The following is a 25,436-nucleotide window of genomic DNA, read 5'->3' on the forward strand; positions in this document are numbered from 1 at the left end:
TATATATTCCAAATACAAGCCTTTTGTCAGATATAATTTTTACAATTATTTCCTCCTAGTTTGTGGCTTTTCATTTTCATAAAATACCTTTTAAAGGACACATGTTTTATTTTGATGAAGCTCAATTTTTTCTTTTATTGTTTGTGTTTTATGTGTCCTCTTTAAGAAATCTGTGCCAAACAAGATGACTAAGATTTTTTCTCTGCTTTCTTCTAGAAGTTTGACTTTTAGGGTGGACATTTAGCTGCATAAGCCAGTGGGAAGTGGTGTATCCTAAACACTCATCAGGTCCACTTATTTCTGTCTTGTGCCCATCACCTCCCTGACACCACCCTCTCCCCCTAGTCTTTTACCAGGACGCCCTGCTTCCCCTCCCACCCGCCCAACCTCATCCCGCTCCATTTGCACAAATCTGAGCTTGAGCAGAATAAAACCGCAACTCCCGTGGTCTACCCAGCCCCACCACAACGCTTCCCTTCCTTGCTCTCTGCTCAAACAACATTAAGCTATTCCTAGTCCTCCAGTCTCCCAGGGCAGTCTCCCCACTGCTGCTCTGACTCCCTGCGTCTGACACGCCTACTCTAACTCCCATACCAGGGAGGGCTTCAGTCACCCACTTCCTTGGCACCAGCTCTTCTTTCAATTAATTATGGGGTGACAGTGAGTCAATGTCTGCCTCCTTCAGAGGGGGCTGGGGCCATGGGCCTTCACTCCCTTATGCCCCAGCCAACACAGTGCCTTGGATACATACATATAAGAGGTGACCAGTGCCCATTGGGTGAACAATGGAACGCAGTCAGGAGGAGCGACAGGTTTGTGAAAGTACTTCTGGGGACCGTGGGACCATAGGGAGAACTGGAGCACTTCCGCTTGGTGGGAGGGGTGACCTTTGCTACCTGTCCACAGCATCTTCTCTCTCCCTGGTCCCTGTCCCCTTTGATCTAATCACAAGAATACTTGGCGCTTCCCCCATGGGCATGGGTTCTCCTGGCCTCTGCGTCTTTTCTGCTAGGCACACCCTCTCCCACACCTCACTACCTGGTTAACTCCAACTTGTCCATCAGGACTCAACTTTCTTAACCCCCAGACTGGATTGCAAGAGCCCCCTTCCCCAGCAGGAGCTCCTCCGCCTTAGTCATGAATCTGCTGTGCAAAGACCTGCCAGGAGGCTTTAGTCAAGACTGGACACATAAATACGGAGTGGTGACAAGCAAAGGACCCCAGGGCTGTTCCAGCCCTGACTCATCAGGACAGAGAGCTCAGCAAGTCACGCCCTATCAGGCTTCAGTTTTCCTCATTCGTAAAGTGGGAGTGGCAGTGGGGGCAGTAGCTCTTCACCTTCCTGGGGTCATGGGTCCTAAGATCTTGGGACAGCTATGCCCTGTACCCGCCCCCCCCCCCATAAAATGCTTGTGTATACACCTCCTAAGAGCTGCAGCAGCCGCTGGGCTGGGGCCCTCAGGGCCAGTGAAGGGACCTAAGCAGAGGGATCCCCGCAGTCCCCGTCTTTCCAACTTCACGTTTCTCCAACTTCTGGCAGTTCGGGAGGCAGGATTTGCGTCCGGAGTGGGCCGGTCGTCCTGACCGCAGCCTCTGCCGCCCCCTACTGGGCAGGATGGCACCTGTAGCCGGGCGCTCCCCCGAGGGCGGGCTGAGGTCTCAGGGTCGAGGGCGGGGATGCCCGCCTCTCGCAGCTTCCCGTGTCCATAAACCCCACAGTACACGAGCAAGATGGGCCCCTACCATTGCTCAAATCCGTCCCATTCGCTGCAAAGCCAAGCCGACGGGAGAAGGGACTCACCCAAGGTCATTCAGCCGCAGCCGGGGGTGCAGGCTCCCCGCGCCCCGCCCAACGCACGGACCCGCTAGGGCGGGGTAGAGGCGCCGGGAGCCGGTTCCCTAGGGCGAGGGGTGGGCGCGGGCGGAGAGCCGGCTGGGTCCCGGAACCCAGCTGCAGCGCTGACCCGGTGGGGTGGGGCTGCCGTTCGAGGAGCCTCCGGCGGGGATCGGCTTGCCGCCAGCCCAGCCCCTGCGCGGAGCAGCCGCCGCACCGCCGGAGGTAATCTCGGCCGGGCCACTGCGGACTCCCGAGGGTGGGGGTAGGACAGCTGCGGCCGCGCGGGGGCGGGGCCGGGGAGGAGCCGGGCCGGGGCTGCAGCCGGACGCCCGGGAATGCGCTCGGGGGCTGCCGTGTCGGGTGGGGCCGCGGGGGCCCTGCAACACGAGCTGCTGCCCCTAGTTAAAAATACCCGCTGCCCTGCCCTGCCCTCCCCCCCGCGGTGCCCTTGCGTCCAGGCCCAGCCCTCCCCACCCGGGTTGGCGCTGGGGTTGGCGCTGGCCCCTCCCCGGGGACTACTCTGCCTTTTACTAATTTGTCCTCGCGCGGAGCTGGCGGCGGGCCGAGGGAGGAAGGGGCGGGAAGACACCGCGAGTAAGAGAGATAGTCGGAGAAGGTGTCCGAGAGATAAAGGGGAGCCTAGAGGAAGCCGGGTCAGAGCCGGAGGAGGAGAAGAAAGCGGGAGGGCGGAGGGGCGCGGAGGAGGGCGGGGAGGAGCGCTCTTCCTGGTTGGGCCCTGCCCTGAGCTGCCACCGGGAAGCCAGCCGCTCAGACCGCAGCGACCCCCCCGCCAAACAGTCCTCCTCCAGGTAAGGAGCTGAGTGGCAGGGCTGGGGTTCTCGATCCCGGCCACTGCTCCGGACTGAGAGGCTCCCCGGACCCCGGCCCAGCCTGTGCGCACCACTGTCTTCCGAGGCTGGGCAGGGGGAAGGCCGGAGGGGAAGGGACTGAGGGCCAGCGCCGGATCACCCAGCCAGTCTCTGGGGCCTGGACACCGGACCCTGGCTGCCCAGTGTTCTCAGCCCTCGTGCCAGGGAAAGGGGCAGTGAGCAGGAGTTTGCCTGGTATGGGGAGGGGTTTACAGGCAGGCCAACAGGGTCTAAGAAGCCTTTCCCGAGATTTCCCACCTTCCTAGTTCCCTGTTACCTCTGGCCCCGCCCTGCCCCACCTGGCCGTCGGGCAGACCTCATGGCTGCAGGCCAAGGACAATGGGCGTCTGGGAAGGGAGAGGTGGTAGCACTGTGTGGGAGTAGGGAGGTGGTGGCCTGGTGCGCTACCCAGGGCCAGGGGAGCTCCTTTCCTGGGAGCCCTGGGAGGGTGGCAGAATCCTGAATTCAGTGAGGGGAGCAGTGATGTGGGGAAACCTCAGGTTTGGGGAGGAATGGTGGGCAAGAGCAGGCAGGAGCCCCAGTTCTAGTCCTGGGAGGGCCTGGGTTCGGAGTAGGCCTGTCTGTCCCTCAGGATGGCGGAGGAGATCATCACCCCCGTGTACTGCACCGGGGTGTCTGCACAAGTGCAGAAGCTGCGGGCCAAGGAGCTGGGCCTGGGCCGCCACGAAAATGCCATCAAGTACATGGGCCAGGATTATGAGCAGCTTCAGTCTCACTGCCTGCAGAGGGGAGCCCTCTTCCGCGACGAAGCCTTCCCCCCAGTGCCCCAGAGCCTGGGCTACAAGGACCTGGGCCCCAACTCCTCCAAAACCTATGGTATCAAGTGGAAGCGTCCCACGGTAAGAGGGGCTACCCTAGGTGGGACTCAGTTTACCCCCATCCAGAGTCCCTAGTAGGGACTCCAAGTTCCTAGTAGGGAGCAGGGTCTGGGATGGGTGGGCCCCGATTTCCAGGAAGGACTGGCCCAGAGACATGACTCTGGGTCTCTTGCAGGAGCTGCTCTCAAACCCCCAGTTCATCGTGGATGGAGCCACCCGCACAGACATCTGCCAGGGAGCGCTGGGTAGGCCGGAGGGGTTCTGGTGTTTTCTCCACAGGAGTTCCCCAGGCCCGTTTCCCCTGGCTGTGCCCCAGCCCCTCCCTTCTGCAAGCTCAGGCAGACTGGCTATCAGTGCTGGGGCCGGTTTGCCCAGATTCCTGGGGCTCTTCTGTAGGTTGAGGGGTTTGCTGCCCAGGGAAGCCCAGGCTCTCCGCAGCATGGGCAAGCGTGTGTCCCCCCGGGGGCCGGTTAGTAGAGCAGGTCTGATGTGGGTTTCCCATCCCAGGGGACTGTTGGCTTCTGGCTGCCATTGCTTCTCTCACCCTCAATGACACCCTCCTGCACCGAGTGGTTCCACACGGCCAAAGCTTCCAGGATGGCTATGCCGGCATCTTCCATTTCCAGGTGAGGAGCAGGAGGGGGTGGGGGAGAGAGTGGGAGCAGGCCCCGGAGGAGGTGGGGACTGAGGGCCTGCAGCAGTCTGAGGTTTGGGTGGCTCAGAGCCACAGCCTGCAGGGGCCAGCCCTCCCTCTGGAAAGTACGCGACCTCTCGATGCCACCTAGGATCTGTCATGTGCGAAACGGTTGGGCAGGCATTTTGCAATTTTCCTGGGTGGTTGTGTGTGTCAGGAAGACAGTGCTTGAAAGAATAGAAAGATCCCTGTTATATCCTGTGAGACAAATCCTTTTGCCTCCCCAAGGTCTCGGTTTCCTCTTCTAAAAAAGAGGGGGGGGGGTTCTGCTGGGTGCAAACAGGGGCCCATCTCCCCTGTGGGGTCAGTCTCCTGGCCCCCACCCCTGCCGAACCTGGGCAACCTCAGGTCTCTGATAGAGTGCTGCAGAAAAGAAAGACTTGGGATTAAGTCTATTTAAGCCAGTTTTTCCTGCCGTTGTTTTTGCACAATGAGCCCATTTTTCAAGTCATACTAATGAATTCTAAATGAGCTGGTATGGGGGGCGAGACACGCCCCCGGCAACACTGGATGAGACCCTCCGGCCCCAGTGGGGCCCGCCCTGCCCAGGGGACTCCTGGGTGTCCTCCCCCTCCCACCTGGTCAGGGAGCCCCCTTAGCATACATCCTCACCCACTGTTTTAGGAGACAGTGCATGGGACCCACAGGATCCCCAGGGTCCCCATGTTGTCTGTGTTGGCCAAGTGCCACACCTGCCCAGGCTGCTGCAGGGGCTTGGTCTCACTGCCCCTTTCCTTGCCCCCTTCCCTCATCCCTCCCGGCCTCTTTTGGCTGGTTCTATATTCCCGCTGCCCCGTCCCCCAAACACACTACCCCTGCCGCATGGGTGTACCGGCTCCCCTCTCCCCCTTGTTCCTCACCCTTTCTTCCCCATAGCACTGGGTTGCTTCTGGCCCCAGGCAATGTGACTCCTCCCCAGGGAACCTGGCCCTCTGGCCTCTCCGAAGCTAACCCTGTGATTGCAGGAACCGAACCCCGCCCATCTTGTGGTGGAAGGATCTGCATGTTACATTTTCTGTTCACATCCATTTAATATATGTATCCCTCCCCCACCCCTACACACGCACGTGGGCCTGGAACGCAGAGGGGAGTGGTGACAGCATGTCCTAAAGGGGGCTGGTTCTCGGAGGGAGAGCCTGGGAGCTTCCCAACCTCTCCATACCTGGAGAGGTATGTTGGGAAACTTGGTCTGTTTCAAAAATGTCAGCAGTGCTGCCCTTTCCGGGCAGTTTTACCCTTATGATCGGGTTGGTTTCCCCCTGAGGAAGGTACCGCTATTCCCTTTAGTGGATGGGGAAACTGAGGCTTGGAGGGGATAACTTCCTCTAGGATATGCGACCTAGTAAGTGGCAGATGGAGGCTTGATTGCAGGCTTGGGGCAGGGGGTCCCGAAGCAGGTTCTCACTGCGCTCCCTCCCCACCCCCACACAGCTGTGGCAGTTTGGCGAGTGGGTGGACGTGGTTGTGGACGACCTGCTGCCCACCAAGGACGGGAAGCTGGTGTTTGTGCACTCTGCCGAAGGCAACGAGTTCTGGAGCGCCCTGCTGGAGAAGGCCTATGCCAAGTGAGTAGGGGCCCAGGGGACAGCTGCAGGCCACCCCAGGGTGCACCGTCCTGCATGGCGCCAGAGCACTGACCTGGGGCCATCCACAGGGTGAACGGCAGCTATGAAGCCCTGTCGGGGGGCAGCACCTCCGAGGGCTTTGAGGACTTCACAGGGGGCGTCACCGAGTGGTACGAACTGCGCAAGGCACCCAGTGACCTCTACCAAATCATTCTCAAGGCCCTGGAGCGGGGCTCTCTGCTGGGCTGCTCTATTGATGTGAGTGCGCCCCGCCCATCCGCACCTGTGACCCCAGCCTCTGGTCCAGCAGCGCCCTCTGCCTACCCGGCCCAGCCTCATCCTCCCCCAGGCTTCATCCCACATCCGGATTCGCACTTGGCCTCATCCATCCTTGCAGTCTCCTCCTCCTCCTCCTCCGGCTCCTCCTCCGTGCCTGGCATCATTCCTGACCCCAAACCTCAGACTTTGGCTTGTTTTACTGTCCTGCCACTCCTCATCCCTGTCCTAACGTGATGCCCATCGCTGTCCAGTTCACCAGCCCAGACCTTGGCTGGTCCCTAGTCCCAGCTCCCAGCTCCTACCACCCGCCCAGCCTCACTCCTGCATCCTGTGCACTGGGTGTGCTCACCCCCCTCATTGACTCGCCCTTGATACCAGGCTCCACCCCCGCCATCAACTGCGTCTGCAACTCTAACCCCTGGGTGTGCACGGGGTCTGGCTAGCTCTGGCCAAATGCAGTGTCAGGGTGCCCAGGTCCCCACCACTGGTGGCATTGTTGGGGTACTCCAGCAGCCCCCCTTCTGGGGGCAGCATCTACATATGGAGGTGTCGGGTTAGATGGGGTCAGAGCCCCCCCTGCCTGCCCCTTCCAGTCGCTTCTGTGTGTACAAGGGGGACTGTCTGAGACCCAAGGGCTCGGGGCTCATCTCTTGCCTGCGGTTGGGGACGCTGGCTGGGCCCTGGAACCTTGCCCCCAACCACAGCACATGTCCCTCTGCAGATCAGCAGCGTGCTGGACATGGAGGCCATCACCTTCAAGAAGCTGGTGAAGGGCCACGCCTACTCTGTGACTGGGGCTAAGCAGGTACCACGGGGCCTTCCCTGCAGCCTGGTGCCCGCATCTTTGCCTGCCTTTGTCTGTCTGGCCTGTGACCAGGGCTGTGGGAGGGGCTGGCTCCACTGTGGCAGCACCTTGTCTGTCTCCTGGGGACTCTTATTTAGAGGTGTTTATCTTGGCCTTGCGTTGACTCACTGTCACTGGTGTACACAGCTGCTTCTCCACTACATTTCTGGTGGGGGACGGTGCCGGGTGCAGGGCAGGGCTCGGGGAGGGCTCGGGGATGGGGAGGGCTGTTGAAGTACATGCCAGAAACAGGCGCTGATGGGAGCTCTGGGGAGCAGGTGAACTACATGGGCCAGATGGTGAGCCTGATCCGGATGCGGAACCCCTGGGGCGAGGTGGAGTGGACGGGAGCCTGGAGTGACGGGTGAGGGGCAGTGGGCACTGGCCGGGGAGGCTTGGGAAGGCTTGGGAAGGCTGACCAGTGTCTCTGGCGTTTCTGCTCAGGGCCTGCCAGCCTGGGGTGGGCTCAGGATTGAGCAGAGGGGCCGTCTTCATGTTACTAAGTCTAGGCACGTGGGCCCTGGGCCCTGCCTGTGAGCATCCTCGAGGCATCTGATCTGGCCCTGACAAGGCAACCCCTGGACCTGAGATCTTGTGGCTTGATCCTGACCTGGGCTAGAGGAGGACAGACCCCAAGGACAGAGGCCAGGCAGGTCAGCACCCACCAGCCCCTGACAGGGCCTTCCCCCCGCAGCTCCTCAGAGTGGAACAACGTGGACCCTTACGAACGGGAGCAGCTCCGGATCAAGATGGAGGACGGGGAGTTCTGGTGAGCAGCTCCCTCTTGGTCTGGCCCCTCTGAAGACCCTGCACCCCACTTCTCAAACCCCATGACCCGGCCCGTGCCCATCCCTGTGCGTCCTGGCTGGGGACCATGGCTCACCTCTGCACCTTGACCCCCAGGATGTCATTTCGAGACTTCATGCGTGAGTTCACCCGCCTGGAGATCTGCAACCTGACGCCCGATGCCCTGAAGAGCCGGCGGTACCGCAAATGGAACACCACCCTCTATGAGGGCACCTGGCGGCGGGGCAGCACTGCGGGGGGCTGCCGGAACTACCCAGGTGACCTGACCTCGTGGGTACACAGGGTGCATAGGGTGGGGCCTGGGCCCTACCGCCTCCTCTTCTCTCTGAGCCTCAGTTCCTCACACTGAAGATGGGGCTGGCCGTGCCGACCTCTCGAGTCTGCCTGGAGGGGTCAGATATTGAATGTCCTTGTGAGTTCTAAGGAGCCACTCTTGCCCTGCCATCCGGGGCCTGAGCCCTGGGTGCTAACCCGGGAAGAGACTTTGTTGCCATTGAGCCCCTTCCTGTCACTCTTCAACCCCGGGCCTTCCTCCTGGTCCACAGTCTTCCTCCCTGACCCCACTGTCACCTCTCCCTGGGCTTCTAGATTCATGTGCGTGTCATGACCACTGCCTGGCCTCTCAGTTCCTTGTCGTCCTCACCTGCAGCAACCTTCTCGTTCACCTTAGCCCAGCCACCACCCTGCCAGTTCCCTGGGAGCCCCGCCCCCCCTTCAGCTCCCTCCTGACAGCCCTCAGGCTCCTTGACCTTGTGATCTGTTCAGCTCACTGCTCCTGCACTGTCCTCACCTCCCACCGTCCTCTGCTGCAGAATCGCTCCCGGCTCCCGGCTCCCCCGCTCCTCTCACTTGGCACAACCACAGTCCTCTCCCCTGCTCCGGAACCACAGAATGTGGTTCACCCAACCCCTGGGAGAGAAATCACCCAACGGGGGCTGTTTTTTCCCTGTCCGTTCGTAGCCACAGACCTCAAACGAGCTCTCTGCATGGCCCCCGGCAGTCCCACTGCCAGTCAGTGTTGTCCTCACTGTCTCCATAAACCGCCCTCTGCTATTACTCATCAGACGCAAACCTGGCCGGGCATGTCATTGAAAATAGACCTCATCACGTGGGGCGCCCCTTCATGTTCCTGCCTCCAAACCCCCCACCCTTTCTGGAACTGTGCCATCTTCACTGCGTTCTCTCCTGTGACAGTGGCAGAACTGTCCCTGTCCTTGGGGACCCCGACCTCTGCTGGAGACCCCATCCTCCCACACCTCTAAGCCTTTTTCCGTTACCACCTTTCTCCTGTCATTCTGTGGAATTGTTTGGTGTTTTGTTTTTTTTTTAAGATTTTATTTATTTATTTTTGGAGGGAGGGGAAGGGATGGAGAAAGAAAGGGAGAGAAACATTGACGTGAGAGAGAAACATTGATGGGGTGCCTCTCATACATGCCCCAGCTGGAGCCAAACACCCAGGCCTGTGCCTTAACCAAGAACCAACCAGCAACCTTTTGCTTTGTAGGACGACACCCAACCAACTGAGCCACACTGGTCAGGCTAAATAGTATATCTTTCTCTTTTTTACAAAAGATTTTATTTACTTATATTTAGAGAGAGGGGAAGAGAGGGAGAGAAACTTGGATGTGCAAGAGAAGCAGCTATCAGTCGCCTCCTGCACTCTCCCAGCTGGGGTCCTGGCCTGCACCCCAGGCATGAACCCTGCCCAGGGAATAGAACCGGTGACCTTTCGGTTTGAGGGACGGTGCCCAACCCACTGAGCCACATTAGTCAGAGCAATAGTATCTCTTTTAAAATAACATCTCTCAAGGAAGAGTTTCCGATACAGTAGCATGTAGTTGACCAGTTAAGTTTACTTTGTATCCAGCAAACTTGTTAAACTGATTAATTTTAAGGATTTATCTGTAGATTCTCTTTGGTGTTCTAATTGACAATGTAGCATCTGCAAATAATGACAGATTTGTTTCTTCTTTTCCAATTCTTATAACTTTTCTAATGTGTTCTTGTTTCACATGCTGGCCATGACTGTAGAGTGTTGAATACAAATGGCTGTGTCCTTCCCTGGTTGGTGTGGCTCAGTAGATCGAGTGCTGGCCTGCAAACCAAAAGATCTTGGGTTCGACTCCCAGTCGGGGCACATGCCTGGGTTGTAGGCCAGGTCCCCAGTTGGGGGGTGTGAGAGGCAGTGTATCTCCTGCACATTGCTGTTTCTTCTCCCCTTCCTTACCCTCTCTCTAAAAGTAAATAAATACATCTACTTAAAAAGTAAAATAAATAAAATCTTTAAGGAAAAAAAAAAAGCCCTGGCTGGTGTAGCTCAGTGGATTGAGCTCAGGCCTGCGAATCACACGATCGCAGTTCGATTCCCAGTCGGGGCACATGCCTGGGTTGCAGGCCAGTTCCCGGCAGGGGACTCACGAGAGGCAACCATACATTGATATTTCTCTCCTTCTCTCCTTCCCTTCCCCTCTAAAGAGAAATAAAATCTTTAAAAAAAAAGAAAGAAAAAGAAACAGCTATATCCTCCCTTAAAGGAAAAATTTTCACTAACTAAATCTTTACTGTAGATTTTATTACTAAAAACTTTCCTACTCTCGGATCTTTTGTAGACACCTTTTACCAGATTAATGCAATTTAATCTTACTAAGTACTTTCAGTTGTATTTATTATTATAATATACTTTTTTTCTTTTATCTGTCCAAGTGGTAAATTACATTTGCCACTTTTATAATATTAAATCAGCCTTACATCCTGAGATAAAAACAAGTTCATAGCATAACATTTCCATACAATGGCTTTACATCCGCATTCGTGAGATTTGCCTGTAATTTTCTTTATTTTTTTAGTGACTTTATTGGGGTGACAGTGTTTAACAAAATTACATAGCTTTCAGGTATACAGTACTATAATACATCATCTGTATATTGAATTGTGTGTTCACCACCCCCGTCAGTCTCCTTCCATCACCGTTTATCCCCGCCTTGTCTCTCTCCAACCTCCCCCCGCCCCTCTTTCCCTCTGGTAATCACCATACTATTGAATGAAATCATATGGTACTTACCTTTCTCTGACTGGCTTATTTCACTTAGCATAGTACTTTCCAGGTCCAGCCATGCTGGCACAAAGGCTAAGATGTCCTTAGATTTTATTTTCTTATTTTTAGAGAGGGGACAGAAGGGAGAAAGAAAGGGAAAGAAATATCAATGTGTGGTTACCTCTTGAGTATCCTCTACTGGGGACCTGGCTCGCAACCCAGGCCTGTGCCCTGACTGGGAATTGAACCAGTGACCCTTTGGTTTGCAGCCCACGCTCAAACCACTGAGGTACACCAGCCAGGGTTGATTTTCCTTTCTTTCTTTTTTTTTGAGGGTTGCTACTGTTTTGACTTTCTTTAAAGATATATTTTATTGATTAGGCTATTACAGTTGTCCCATTTCCCCCCTTTTATTCCCCTCCACCCTGCACACCCCAACCCCCCACATTCCCCTCTTTAGTTCATGTCCATGTGTCATAAGTCTTTAGCTTCTACATTTCCCGTACTTGCCCTTCCCCTGTCTATTTTCTCCCTACCATCTATGCTACTTATTCTCTGTACCTTCTCCCCCCTTCTCCTCCTCCCACTCCCCTGTTGCTACCCCTCCATGTGATCTCCATTTCTATGTTTTTGCTCCTGATCTAGCTGTTCTCTTGGTTTGCTTTTGTTTTAGGTGTAGTTGTTAATAACTGTGAGTTTGCTGTCCTTTCACTGTTCATATTTTTTATCTTCTTTTTCTTAGATAAGTCCCTTTAATATTTCATATAATAAGGGCTTGGTGATGATGAACTCCTTGAATTTGACCTTATCTGAGAAGCACTTTATCTGCCCTTCCATTCTAAATGAAAGTTTTGCTGGATAGAGCAATCTTGGACCTAGGTCCTTGCCTTTCGTAACTTGGAATACTTCTTTCCAACCCATTCTTGCCTATAAGGTGTCTTTTGAGAAATCAGGTGACATTCTGATGGGAACTTCTTTGTAGGTGACTGTCCCCTTATCTCTTGCTGCTTCTAGAATTCTCTCCTTCATTTTAATCTTGGCTGATGTAATTATGATGTGCCTTGGTGTGTCCCTTCTTGGGTCCAACTTCTTTGGGACTCTCTGAGCTTCCTGGATTTCCTGGAAGTCTATTTCCTTTGCCAGACTGGGGAAGTTCTCCTTTATTATTTGTTCAAATAAGTTTTCCACTTGTTGCTCTTTCTCTTCCCCCTCTGGTACCCCTATAATTCGGATGTTGGAACATTTAAAGATGTCCTGGAGGTTCCTAAGCCTCTCCTCATTTTTTTGAATTCTTGTTTCTTCATTCTTTTCTGTTTGTTTCTTTCTTTCTTCCTTCTGGTCCACTCCATTGGTTTGAGTTCCAGTTTTCTTCCCATCGCTATTGGTTCCCTGTGCATTTTCCTTCATTTCACTTAATGTATGTCACCTTCATTTTTTTTCATCTAGTTTGTGACCAAAATCAACCAATTCTGTGAGCATCCTGATTACCAGTGCTTTGAACTGTGCATCTGAGAGGCTGGCAATCTCTTGGTCACTTAGATGTATTGGCTCCGGGGCTTTGATCTGTTCTTCTGTTTGAGCCTTTTGTTTTTGGTCTGGTCGTGCCTGTTATGTATGAAGGGTGGAGCCTTAGGTGTTCACCAGGGCAGGGCAGCTCAGTTGCTGGGTTGTGACGCTGTATGTGGGAGTGGGGTCAGAGAGGGAACAGTGGCACTTGCTCCCCTCTCTCTCAGACCTCAGTCCCCTCTGCCTCTTCCACCAAGCAAACTGGGCCCTTCTGGCGCTGGTTCCCGGGTCGGTGGGCTTGTGTACATTCTAGGACCCTGTGGGTCTTTCCAACAAACTCTCCTGTGAGGCTGGAAGTCTCTCCTGGCACCTCAACCCCCACAAGTGTTTTCAAATCAGTGCTTTTGGACTTTATTTCCCAGCACTGGGGCCCTGGGTTGCGCGGTCTGTCTCACTGCCCGTTTTTGTCTGGTTTATCCGCACACGAATGTGTGACCTCAGTCAGTCAACAGCCTTGTTCACCTCACTGGGTCTGCTCGTTGCCACTCTGTGCCCGAGGTCTGCCAGCCACCACCTACGTGCCTGTGGTCCCCTAGCCACTGCCTGCACTGCTGGAGCCACTGCTGGAGCCTGCCACCTGTCGCCTGTGCACCCGGGTCACCAGCCACTGCTTTTTCCTGCCACAACCCCTCTCTGCCAGCCGCTGACTCCACCCCTCTCACCAGTCTGGATGAATGGTTGTCGGACTTCCATACAGTTCAATTTTCTGTCAGTTCTGGTTGCTCTTTTTGCCTCCAAATTTTCATTGTCCTTAATTTTGGTTGTGCAAGGAGGCACAGTGTGTCCACCTACGCTTCCATCTTGGCCGGAAGTCCTGATTTTCCTTTCTTATACTGAACTTGTGTAGTGTTGGTATTGGTGCTATATTTATAGTTAGCTTCTAGAGTGAATTGGGAAGTGTTCTGGGTTTTTTTTTTTTTTTCTGTTTTCTACAACTGTTTACATGAGATCGGCAGGATTTGTTGCTGGGAAGGTCGGTGGAACGGGTGTGTCTGGCCTGCTCTTTTCTCTATGTGCAGATTGACTCTTGATGTTGTCTTTAATAGTGATGGGGTTATTCCGGTTTTCTGTTTCCGCTTGAGCCTATTTTGATGAGTTGTGGTTTTTAGTTTATCCTTTGCATATGTTTTCAAAATTATTAGTGTAAAGTTATCCTTAATATATTCTGATAACTCATTTGTTGCTATCCTTTATTTATTCACAGTGTGCTTATTTACATTGCCTCCTGTTTTTTAAAGATTTTATTTATTTAGCCCTGGCTGGTGTAGCTCAGTGGATTGAGCTCAGGCCTATGAACCACACGATCGCAGTTCGATTCCTAGTCAGGGCACATGCCTGGGTTGCAAGCCAGTTCCTGGCAGGGAACTCACGAGAGGCAACCATACATTGATATTTCTCTCCTTCTCTCCTTCCCTTTCCCTCTTAAGATAAATAAATTTTTTTTTAAGATTTTATTTATTTACTTATAGAGAAGGGAAGGCAGGGAGAGAAACATCGATCCATTGCCTGTTACACGCCCCCAACTGGGGACCTGGCCCATAACCCAGGCATGTGCCCCGGCTGGGAAATGAACCAACAACCTTTCAGTTCACAGGCTGGCTGGCGCTCAGTCCACTGAGTCACACCAGCTAGGGCTTTTTAAAAAAAGATTTTATTTATTTATCCCTAGAGAGAAGGGAAGGGAGGGAGAAAGAGAGGGAGAAACACATCGATGTGTGAGAGAAACATTGGTCAGTGGCCTCTGGCGAGCTCCCCATCCGGGTACAGAAGCTGCAGCCCAGGCATGTGCCCTGACCGGGAATGGGACTGGTGACCTTTCGCCTCGAAGGGGCTGCGCCCAACCAACCGAGCCAGCCAGTCAGGGCTGCACCGCCTCTTTTGTCTTTGTTAATCTCGTGAGAAATTTGTCAGTATTAGACGTCACCAAGAAATGTCTTCTGACAGTTGATCCTGTGTATAGTATTTTTTCTTTCATCTTTGCTTTTCTGGTTTTTTTTGGATTTACTTTTAAATTTTGTTATATATATACATATATATATATATATATATATATACACATATATACATACATACACATACATACACACATATATACATATACACACATACATACATATATAAGCTCCTAAGGCAATACATTTTCTTCCAAATGTATCTTTTTATTTTTTTAACAAGATTTTATTTATTTTTAGAGGGAGAGAGAAAGAGGGAGAGAAACATCGAGTGGTTGCCTCTCACAAGTGTCCTGACCAAATGTATCTTTGAGTTACACAATTTTGATACATAATTTTTAAAATAATTTTGATAATTCACATACCATGAAATTCACCCTTTTTAAAAAAGATTTTATTTACTTATTTTTAGAGAGCAGGGAGGGGAGGGGAAAAGAGAGGGAGAGAAACATCCATGTGAGAGAGAAGCACCAATCAGTTGCCTCTTGTATACACCTATCACCATCATCTAATTCCAAAACATTTTCACGACCCCCAGAGGAAACCCTGTATCCATTCTTGATCGCTCCAAGTCCTCTCCCCCGCAGCTCTTGGCAACCACTGATCTGCTTTTTTGTCTCTACAGAGTTGCCTTTTCTGGAGATTTCATATAAATGGAATTATACAATATGTAACCTTTATGCCTGGTTTATTTTCCTTAACACAGTATTTTCAAAGTTCATCTACATTGTAGCATATATCAACAGTTCACTTCATTTTTATGGCTGGATACCATTCAATGATATGGGTAGACTACATTTTGCTGATTCATCCATCAATCTATGAACATTTGGGTTACTTCCAGTGCTTGGCTATGATGAACAGTGCTGCTATGGACATTCATGTACATGTGTTCGTGTGATCATGTATTCTTCTGGGACTGTAAGTAGGAGGTGGACATCACTAGCTTGTAGAGTATTTCGATGGTTAACTCGGAGGAACTGCCACTGTTTTCTAAAGTGGCAACACCAGTTTGCATTCCCACTAGCGATATCTGAGGCTTCCAGTTTCTCTGGATCCCTGCCAAACCTCGTTATCATCCATCTTTTTTATTATAGCCCTCCTAGTGGGTAGAAAGCAGTATCTCGTTGAAGTTTTGGTTTGCATTTTCTTAATGACTAATGATGTTGAGTAACTTTCATGTATTTCTTTATTGGCCATTTGTTTATCTTTTTTTAGTGTCTATTCAAGTAGTGTATCACAAATGTTTGTTGGATTTTGTCAAATGCCTTTTCTCTATCAATTAAGATGATTGTGTGTTTTTTCCCTGTGTCCTATTAATGTGGTGCATTACGCTGGTTGATCTTCGTATGTTGAACTGTCCTTTCATTCTTAGGATTAAAGCCTATTTCATGTTATATAATCATTTTTGGAATACACTTTTATTTTAAAAAATTTTATTTATTGGCCCTGGCTGGTGTAGCTCAGTGGATTGAGCGCGGGCCTGCGAACCACACAACTGCGGTTCGATTCCCAGTCAGGGCACATGCCTGGGTTGCAGGCCAGTTCCCAGTTCAGGGCAGGGGACGCACAAGAGGCAACCATGCATTGGTGTTTCTCTTCCCTCTCTCCTTCCCTTCCCCTCTAAAGATAAATAAATTTAAAAATCTTTTTAAAAATTTTATTTATTGATTTTTAGAGAGAGAGAAGAAAGAAGGGGGAGAGAGAGAAAGAGGGAGAGACATAAATGTCAGTTGATTGTTCTACTGGTTGATTCTTGTATGTGCCCTGACCAGGGATTGAACCTGCAACCTTGGTGTGTTGGGACTGTGCTCTAACCTACTTAGCTACCTGGCCAGGGCTCTATAATCCTTTTAATATACTGTTGGATTTGGTTTGATGGTGTTGTGTGAAGGATTTCTATATTGCTATTCACATGTGATACTGGTCTGTGCTTTTCTTGTGATATCTTTACTTGGGCTTTGGTACCAAGCACATCTATAGATTTGCCTGTTCGGGACAATGCACTTTAATGTACATGGAATCATGTAGCACGTGGTTCTTTGTGGCTGTGGCTTCTTTCACGTAGCATGCCTTGACGGTTCATCGTGTCACAGTGTCGATCAGTACTCCATTCATTTTTATTGCCGAATAATATTCCTTTGTTCATTTACACCACATTTTGTTTATCTATCCATCAGCTCATGGAAAATTGGGTTGGTTCTACCATTTGGCTTTTATAGATAGTGCTGCTATGGAATTCGCATACAGGTTTTTGTGTGGACGTATGTGTTCGTTTCTCTGGGGCGTATGCCTAGGAGTGGGATTGTAGGGTCGAGTGTGAGTCTAAGTTTGACCGTTTGAGGAATGGCCAGGCTACTTTCTAAAGTGGCTGCACCTCTTCACAGTCCTGTCAGCCGTGTGTGAGGCTCTGATTTCTCCATGTCCTGGCGAACACTTGTTATTACATATCTTTTTTATTAATGTCAACTTTGTGTGGGGGCAGGGGGGAGGCTGTGGCTCCTTAGTGCCTTTAAAAAGAAATTTTGCATATTCTATCCAGCACTTGGTTTTCTGCAGGGGAGTGGTTTAGGGAGGTGAATCACCAAACGGTCAGAAATGCAAGTCACATCACCCTTTGCAGCTCTGTGGCCTCCTATGAGACCTGCCTTCTCTTACCCTCTTCTTCTTCTCTTTTTAAAATATTTTATTTATTTATTTTTAGAGAAAGGAAGGGAGAAGAACATCAGTATGTGAAAGAGACATTGATCACTTGCCTCGGTGCCCCCAGCTGGGGACCTGGCCCTAAACCCAGGCATGTGCCCTGGCTGGGAATCGAACCAGTGACCTTTTGGTTTTCAGGCTGGTGCTCAATCTACTGAGCCACACCAGCCAGGGCTCTTACTGTCCACAGAGTAGATCTAGCCATCTTTTAAAATCCTAATCCATTTTAGGTACAGTAAATTAATCAAAACCTTTGGCAGGATTAAAGTAAATAAAAATAAATGAAATCCTGCTCTGGCTGGTGTGGCTCAGTTGGTTGGAATGTTGTCCCATTCCAACATTTTGGCAGAGAGAACAACACTGATGAAAGGTTGCGAGTTCAATCCCCGGGTCAGGCGCATACGAAAGGCAACTGATCCGTGTTTCTCCCTCTCATCGGTGTTTTTCTCTCTGCCTTCCTCTCTAAAAGCAATGAAAAACTGTCTTCGGGTGAGGGCTAAAGAAAAATTAATTCCTAGTCCCTAATCCAGCCCTGCCCTCCCATGCAAGTCTGTGGAAGGTCCTTTGGCTCTTTGATTCCGTGCACACCCCTCACTAGCACCCTGGCTCCTGCAAAACCTCTGGCGCCTCCCTGGAGCCCAGAGCCTGGTTAGACCCGACCCTGGCCGTCCTCTCCTGTGTGGGGCTTATGCCGCCCTCTGCCTGACCCCTGCTTCCCAGTGTTTTCCCAGGGCTCCCCTTTGGTTCTCAGCTCAATGCCACCTCAAAGATGCCTTTCCTGACCCACTCGGGCTTTTTCTCTGTAACTTGTTACTTAACCTGCTCCTACTTGGCCTCCCCTATCAGGAATGTGAACCCTTGAGAGGGTAGAACTGTGCATGCGTCCCCCTGCACAGGGCACATTGTGGGCACTAAGTAATATTTGTTAAATGAATGACTGAATGGACGGACACCTCCGGGAGGAGAAGGCTTGAGGCTCTGATCCAAACCTCTTCTCTTGCAGCCACCTTCTGGGTGAACCCCCAGTTCAAGATCCGGCTGGACGAGACAGATGACCCGGACGATGACTACGGGGGTCGAGAGTCAGGCTGCAGCTTCGTGCTGGCGCTCATGCAGAAGCATCGCCGCCGTGAGCGCCGCTTCGGCCGCGACATGGAGACCATCGGCTTCGCAGTGTACGAGGTGAGCGCTGACGGGCCCAGAACCCTGCTGCAAAGCCGGGCTCCCGCCCACTGCAGGCGAGATCCGACAGGGGGCGCCCGAGGACACCGTTGCCTTCACGGGCCCATCCTGAGCCCCTGGGGTGAATCAGGCCACCAAGGCAGGAGACAGAGCCCAGGGAGGCACACGCTGAGGCCCTCTTTGCCAGACTTGAAGCACGCAGGAGCCTAAAACTCATCTTGTGAGGCAGGTGGAAGGGGAGGAAGATGTTTGGCTAGGAGAGGGGAAGATTCTGGGATTCATTCCCACTCTCACAGGCCCGAAGGCCACTGGTGGGAAGAGGGAGCTGGCTTGGCTGACACCTGGAAGGCAGCTTCTGGGGGCCAGATCTTTGCTCAGCTTCAGAAAGAAGTGGGCAAGTGGGTTGCCCTGGAGGAGTAGTGAATTCCCTGTCTTGGCAGTGTATAAGCAGAGGCTGACGTGGAGGTGTGTGATGTACCTGCACTGTGTTCCAGACATACAGAAACTCCTGGACCTCCCTGGTGGGGGTAAAGGGTGGCCACAGCCTCGGCCTGGGCCCAGAGCCCCTGGCCGCAGATGGACCTCTGCTGTCCCTGGGCTGTAGGACATTGCTGTTGGCCACTCTGGGGGCTGTCCTGGGGGCTCTGACTCAGAACTGAGGCCCAGGGACATTTCACGGACAGAGAGGCTCTTGCCACCCCCGCACCCCTGGGTTCCCGGTGTCCCTCTGTGGTGTAAAGACAGGTCTGGGTCACCGCTGGCCCCAGGCCCAGGGCCCTGCCTCCTGGTCTCATCATTCCCATTTTAAGAACTTAGGGCCCCTCCCCAATATGGACTGAACCCTCTGGCCCTGGCCGATGACTTCTCTAACTTTCCTGTCTCTCTTTTAGGTCCCCCCGGAGGTAGGTGTGGCACGTGACTCACCTGGATTTACTCACCCCTGCACACGCATGCCTGACGGTGCTCAGAGGGAGACAGGATGGGGGCAGGCCCCGTAAATGCCTGCTGTTCAGGGGCCAGAACAAAGTGCTGTACTGTGGGGCAGAGCAGTAACAAGCGAGGGAGCTGGATTCGAACCCTGGCCTCCAGAGCCCCGCCCACACCCCAAGACTCTTCCTGTCTTACTGTTTACACTGTGTGACCAAAGTGTTGGCTGAGGCTGTCCAGGTTAGGAGCAGGGCAGTGGATGGCCGGTCATTCTACACCCTTAAGCTTTAAGCCTCAATGTTAGTGTCTGTGAAATGGGCTTAAGGGCATCTTCACAGGGCTGTTGTGAGTGCTCAGTGAGGTGCCACGTGTGAGCTGCCCTGCGCTGTCTGACATGGAGGAAGCCCTGAGTAGCAATAAGGAGAATTGTTGTTACTCGGTTATAGTATCTATATTCACCTCCGCCTGTGTAGTAGGCAGGGTTATCACCCCCATTTTGCAGATAAGGGAACAGACAAAATGACGTGTCAGGGTCACGTGGCCTGTGGGGGGCTGAGCCATGATGCAGCCCTCCAGCCCCTTGGCCAGGTCTTGGAGCCTGGCCTCTGGGTTTGGGGCCAGCTCCTAAGGGTGGCTGAGCAGGCAGCTGCAGCCCCCACTCCCTCCTTCCCATCCACCAGCTGGCGGGCCAGCCAGCCGTGCACCTGAAGCGCGACTTCTTCCTGGCCAACGCATCTCGGGCCCGATCAGAGCAATTCATCAACCTGCGGGAGGTCAGCACCCGCTTCCGTCTGCCTCCTGGGGAGTACGTGGTGGTGCCCTCCACCTTCGAGCCCAACAAGGAGGGTGACTTTGTGCTGCGCTTCTTCTCGGAGAAGAGCGCCGGGACCGAGTGAGTCACGGGCCCCTTCCTGCATCCCGCTCCCCAAGGCCTCCCCACTCCCTGCTGACTGGCCCCCCTTTCTCCCCACCCTCTGCAGGGAGCTGGATGACCAGGTCCAGGCCAACCTTCCTGACGAGGTGCGTGCCCTGGCCCCACCAGGCCTTTCCCCTCCCCCTGCCCAGGTGTGTGAGGGGAGCCTGGGGCCCTGTGCCTGGGGCCCTGGCTGGCAGGGCAGAGCCCCTTCTGGCAGGAGCCACAACAATAATACCAAGCCCTCACTGGCCCAGCACCTCGCCGTCTATATTGCACCCGGTGTTCCCGTGCTCTGGTTCTCGGCTGTGTCTGCGCTGAAACCTTTCCCCAGGTCTCCCTGTTTCTTCCACGACACTGTCAGGGTGCTGTCAACATCTCCCCTTTCAGTGGGGAACTCAGGTTCAAGAAGTTAAGGAATTTGCCCAGGGTAGCACAGCAGGGAGCCAAAGCTCACCCGTCACTGAGTAAACTGCTGCCTCCTCCTTTAGGCCACGAGAATCCTGGGCAGGGGTGGAGTGGGGGCTAGACTCCCCCTCTACAGATGAGATGAGTGAGGCTGGGAGAGGTGAAGTGACACGTAGCTAATGAGTGGTCCCAGCCCTGCCTCTAGCCGCTGCCCACGTGGTGGCCAGGCTGGGGCGTCCCTGACCTGCCCCCCTTCTCCATACAGCAAGTGCTCTCGGAAGAGGAGATTGACGAGAGCTTCAAGACCCTCTTCAGACAGCTGGCAGGGGAGGTAGGTGGGGGCGCGGTGGAGCGGGGCCTTCGGGGCATCGAGGGGCAGCGTCTCCCCAGGGCGGGTGCCATCCTCCCTTCTCCCGCAGGACTTGGAGATCAGCGTCAAGGAGCTGCAGACCATCCTCAACAGGATCATCAAAAAACGTGAGTGTCCCGGAGGGGCTGCTCCCCACCCTGTATCCTGCCACCCTGACCCCCGATGCCTCCGACTGTACAGTCTAGGTTTCTGCTCCCACGCTGACTGAACCCGACCCCGTGGTCTGCATGGGCGGGGAAGCCCCGTGCTGCCTTCCTGAGCCCTGCTCACCCCCGCTTTCCTCCCACACTCCTCCACCGCTGTCGTGCCGGACCCCGTTCTCTGCGCCTGAGTGCGGTGCCCTGGTGCGATTAGAAGCTCAGCTGCTGACAGCACCTTAGGGCCAGCGTGCAGGACCCCCACTCCCAGAGATGGGCCCTGGGCTACTTACTCTCCAATGTGCACAACTGAAGGCAGCCGCCCCTCAACCTTCCCCTTGCCCCCACACCTGCCCTCTGACCTCCAGTCTCCAGCCATGCTCTTCCCTCCCTGCAGCCCTGCCCCTCTTCTCACCCCGGAGGCTGCAGCAGGCCCACCCCAGCTGAGGCCACGTTCGCTGTGTGTTTCGGCTGTGTGTCTGTCGCTGCTGCTTCGCACCTGTTTCATTTTATTCTGGTCTGATCACGGTGTTGTTCTGGCTGTAAGGACACTGGTTTGATGGCTGAAAGGCTTCAAACTGTTATTTCTGATCGTATAAAACACCACTGCACACTTAGTCTGCCAGATTTTATCCGCCGGGGGCCACGGGACTGTCACCTCCCTGATCCTGTCCCACCAGTGCCCCGCCTTGGGGCAGGCCCAAGAAGCTCACTGGGCTGGGGTGCTGGAAGTATGTGTGTGTGTTTTTTCTTTAGTATATAATCTTTATTATTACCTTTTCATTACCATTTAGTCCCCTACACCCCCTCTCCCCAGCAGTCACCACACTGTTGTCCATGTCCATGAGTCCTTTTTCCTTTTCACTCAATCCCCCCCAAACCCTCCACTAGCTGTCGTCTGCTCTCCGTCTATGAGTCTGTCTCTGTTTTGCTTGTTAGTTCAGTTTGTTCATTAGATTCCACATATGAGTGAAATCGTATGGTATTTGTCTTTCTCCGATTGGCTCATTTCGCTTAGCATAATGTCCTCCAAGTCCATCCACACTGTTGCAAAGGGTAAAATTTTCTTCTTTTTTTTATGGCCGAGTAGAATTGCACTGTGTAAATGTGCCATAGTTGTTTTTTCCACTCATCTGTTGATGGACACCTGGGCTGCTTCCCTATTTTGGTGATTGTAAATAATGCTGCAATGAGCATGGGGTGCTTGTGTTCTTCTGAATTAGTGTTTTGGGTTCCTTCGGATATATTCCCAGAAGTAGGATCACTGGCTCAAAAGGCAGGTCCTGTTTTAATTTTTTGAGGTGTCTCTGGAACTGCTTTTTCTTGCAGACAAAGACCTGCGGACCAAGGGCTTCAGCCTGGAGTCCTGCCGCAGCATGGTGAACCTCATGGACGTATCCTGCCATGGGTTTGGGGTTGGGGTGGGGCAGCTGTGGGAAGGGCACTGGGTGATTTGTCCCAGGAACAGTGCAGAGGAAGGGACTGTGGAGTGGGGATGGACCGGTGCCTCCCTGGGCATCGTCCTCTTGATTGAGAGGGGGAACTGAGTCATGGGGCTTGTGTCCAGTGAGAGGTGGAGCAGGGCCTGCACCCCTCGGGTCAGTGCACTTTCCACCCATGTCCCCAGGCCACCCAGATTCAGGGGACCTGGTGGGCCTGGGCATGAGCTGCCTGTACTCAGGTTTTGCCGCTTCTCCCCTCATCTGGCACTCTCCCTGGCCAGTCTCCCCTTCTCCGGAGTTGCCCGCTTGCTCCCCACGCCTGGTTTAAGCTGTGGAATTTTTTCCTTAATGGCTGCCCAGCGGGATGGCAACGGGAAGCTAGGCCTAGTGGAGTTCAATATCCTGTGGAACCGCATCCGGAATTACCTGGTAGGTGGACCTGCGCAGCCCCATCGCCCCCTCTGTGGCCTTACTCACAGCAGGGCCAGGTCCGGCTGAAGGCTGCAGGGACCAGGCCCTTCACCTTGGGGTGGCTTCCCTGGAGCCCACGCACCCCAGCAACTGACCCGCCTTTCAGGCCTGTCCCCTCCACTCTGAATAATTGTCCACCATGGGGCAGACTGGAAGGCTGGCTGTCTCGGCCTAGCCCTCACCCTCTGCTCCCCACCCCAGACCATCTTCCGGAAGTTCGACTTGGACAAGTCGGGCAGCATGAGTGCCTACGAGATGCGGATGGCCATCGAGTCTGCAGGTGAGGCTTGAGGGCAGCAGGTACTTGTGGAGCCCCTGCCCTAGGCTGCTTCCCTGACAACTGGCCCTTGTCCCTGGGGTGACGATGATGCTGGTGATGGTGGGGCTGTGGGAACATCCATCTTCTCCTTTTTTCCCATGGTTTCTGAGCTAAGTATTCTAGCAGCATTTACTTTGGTCTCCACTGCAGTTACTGAAGAGAGGGGCTTTTATTGTCCTCTTTGTGCACAAAAAGTGGGACATGGAGTGGGGAAGTGACTGGCCTGAGGCCACGCAGATGGGGGTGGGGGCAGGGCGCCATAGCCTTCAGTGAGAGAGACCCAGGGCTCACCCTTGCAGCCCCACACCCCTTCCCTGCCCCCGTGGGCTGGGCTGGGCCTCCCTGGTTCTCACCTGCTCTCCTGGGCCAGGCTTCAAGCTCAACAAGAAGCTGTACGAGCTCATTATCACCCGCTACTCGGAGCCTGACCTGGCCGTGGACTTTGACAACTTCGTGTGCTGCCTGGTGCGGCTGGAGACCATGTTCCGTGAGTGTCCCCGTTCAGCTCCCAAACCCAATGTAGATCCTCCGTGGCGTGTACCAGGGAGGGGGAGGTCTCGGGGGTCAGGCCCCCGCAGGCAGCAGGAAGAGCCTCTCATGGCTGTGACCGGTGAGAGAACTCGGGGTGCTGTGGGGAAGTGGGGGATGAGGGAGGGGGGAGGCTGGTGAGAACGCCTCCCAGAATTCTCAGCCTCACGTAATCTTTTCTTCCATACCCAGGGTTTTTCAAAACGTTGGACACAGACCTGGATGGAGTTGTGACCTTCGACTTGTTTAAGGTGGGAAGGTCCCTTGGCCGGGTTGGGGAAGGGGCTTGGGTGGTGGATTGCTCCCCTTCCTGGGGCTGGCGCCTGTGGAGGGGTGGGGTGGGGTGTCTGGGTCCTGGGAAGAGAGCAGGGAGGGAGAACCAGGCCCCTGGGGGACCTCTGCAGGAGCTAACAACTTGGTCTCCCAGGGGTAGAGGAGGTAAGAGAGTACGCCCCCATGCCCGCCGAGAGGGCCCCTCTCTGACCTGCCTCAGAGGGCTAAGGAGGTGGTGGCCCCTGAGCCATGGGGCTGGGGGACAGGCCCTGGGGTCCGGCCCAGCTGACCCTGCCCTCCGCTCTCCTCTGCCCCGGCAGTGGTTGCAGCTGACTATGTTTGCGTGAGACAACAGTCGGCCCCCCGCTGCGTTCCTCGTCCCTTGGTCGTCTGCCACACCACGCCCTCTCACCGCACCACATTGGGCCACGCCTGCTGCAAGTGCCTTCCTCGGAGCGGAGGTGGCCTCCTGTCCCTTGACCTCCCTGCGCTGTGGCTCATCTGCTCTGGGCAGAGCTGTGTGGCCTGCCCTGCACTGAAGACCATGGGCCCAGATGAACTCCCCCAGCCCCTCTCATTGCCAAACCAGAAGGGCAGCTTTCGCTTGTTCCTGCCTCAAGACAGGTTCCTGGGGCGCTGACAGCCCGGCCTCCCAGCATCCTGGCCTCCCAGCATCCTGACGAGACCACTCACCTGGCCCCATCTGCAGACTTTAAACCGTAACCACTAATTCTGCACAGTCTGTACCATAGCGTGCAGAGCCGCCTCCCAGCCAGGGCCAGGCTGCCTTCCCAGGGCTGGGAACGCCTTGTCCCTTCCTGTGCAGAAGCCAATGGCCCCTCTGCCCCATGGCCTGGTCCCCAACCCTGTCTGCTGCCCAGGAGCCGCCTGCCCGGCCCAGGGATGGTCAGGCCTCCCCTCCGCCCCTCCCTCCTTTTTTATATTGATGATGTTAAAGGGGACTTCAGGGACTGGTATACGACTTACGGGGTGCCACAGGCTCCTGGGTCTAGGGTGGGGGGACTCATGTTTCCGTGCAGAGAAACCTCAAACAATAAAGGGAAAAGGCCCCACATCTTGTCTCTGGAGTGTGTTTCTGCCCCAAACTGCTGTCTTGTCCTGTAGGGCCACCTGGGGCCCTAGCGGTGTGACCCTAGCGGTGTGACCCGGCCTATACCCCCTCCCGGCAGTCCTAGAGGCCTGACCCTTGCCTTCCCGGAGCACTCCCGCCTTTGAGGCTCTGGCTGAAACCAAAACCCCCAGTTAGCACAACCCTGACCCCCCAGGCAGCCCCCCAGAGCACAGAGCCTCCTTCAGGTCCTCTCCAGGGGCCCTCCGCCCCTGTGACCCAGACACCTGCAGCTTATGTAAGCTGCTCCCGCCCCCTCTGGGATCAGGGTTTTTCTTACCAGAGATAAGAGTGGGTTGAGGTGGGGGTAGAGCAGGAGTTGGGAGGCAGGGGGTGAAGAGGAAACCA

The 25,436-nt window shown here is 54.2% G+C and overlaps 1 protein-coding gene across 2 annotated transcripts; it reads left to right on the top strand.

Annotated features, from left to right (window-relative positions):
- Positions 1 to 1,955: 1,955 nt before the first annotated feature.
- On the top strand, positions 1,956 to 25,034 carry CAPN1 (calpain 1). 2 transcript variants are annotated; one of them, XM_037053170.1, is made up of 22 exons: positions 1,956 to 2,059; positions 3,299 to 3,566; positions 3,721 to 3,790; positions 4,053 to 4,171; positions 5,671 to 5,804; positions 5,894 to 6,062; positions 6,805 to 6,888; positions 7,206 to 7,291; positions 7,622 to 7,696; positions 7,831 to 7,991; positions 17,993 to 18,171; positions 19,062 to 19,073; positions 19,779 to 19,990; positions 20,079 to 20,118; positions 20,685 to 20,750; positions 20,839 to 20,896; positions 22,256 to 22,320; positions 22,729 to 22,797; positions 23,041 to 23,119; positions 23,529 to 23,645; positions 23,879 to 23,937; positions 24,280 to 25,034. In XM_037053170.1, the coding sequence occupies exons 2-22, from the start codon at positions 3,300 to 3,302 to the stop codon at positions 24,304 to 24,306; spliced, it is 2,148 nt and encodes a 715-aa protein (XP_036909065.1). In that variant the 5' UTR covers positions 1,956 to 2,059; position 3,299; the 3' UTR covers positions 24,307 to 25,034. The 2 variants fall into 2 exon arrangements, with proteins under 2 accessions (XP_036909065.1, XP_036909064.1); XM_037053169.1 differs by lacking the exon at positions 1,956 to 2,059 and adding an exon at positions 2,147 to 2,646.
- Positions 25,035 to 25,436: the final 402 nt, after the last annotated feature.

The sequence above is a fragment of the Sturnira hondurensis genome, unplaced genomic scaffold (assembly GCF_014824575.4).
Source record: "Sturnira hondurensis isolate 20B ecotype Veracruz unplaced genomic scaffold, ASM1482457v3 Scaffold0007797, whole genome shotgun sequence".
NCBI classification, from domain to species: Eukaryota; Metazoa; Chordata; class Mammalia; order Chiroptera; family Phyllostomidae; genus Sturnira; species Sturnira hondurensis.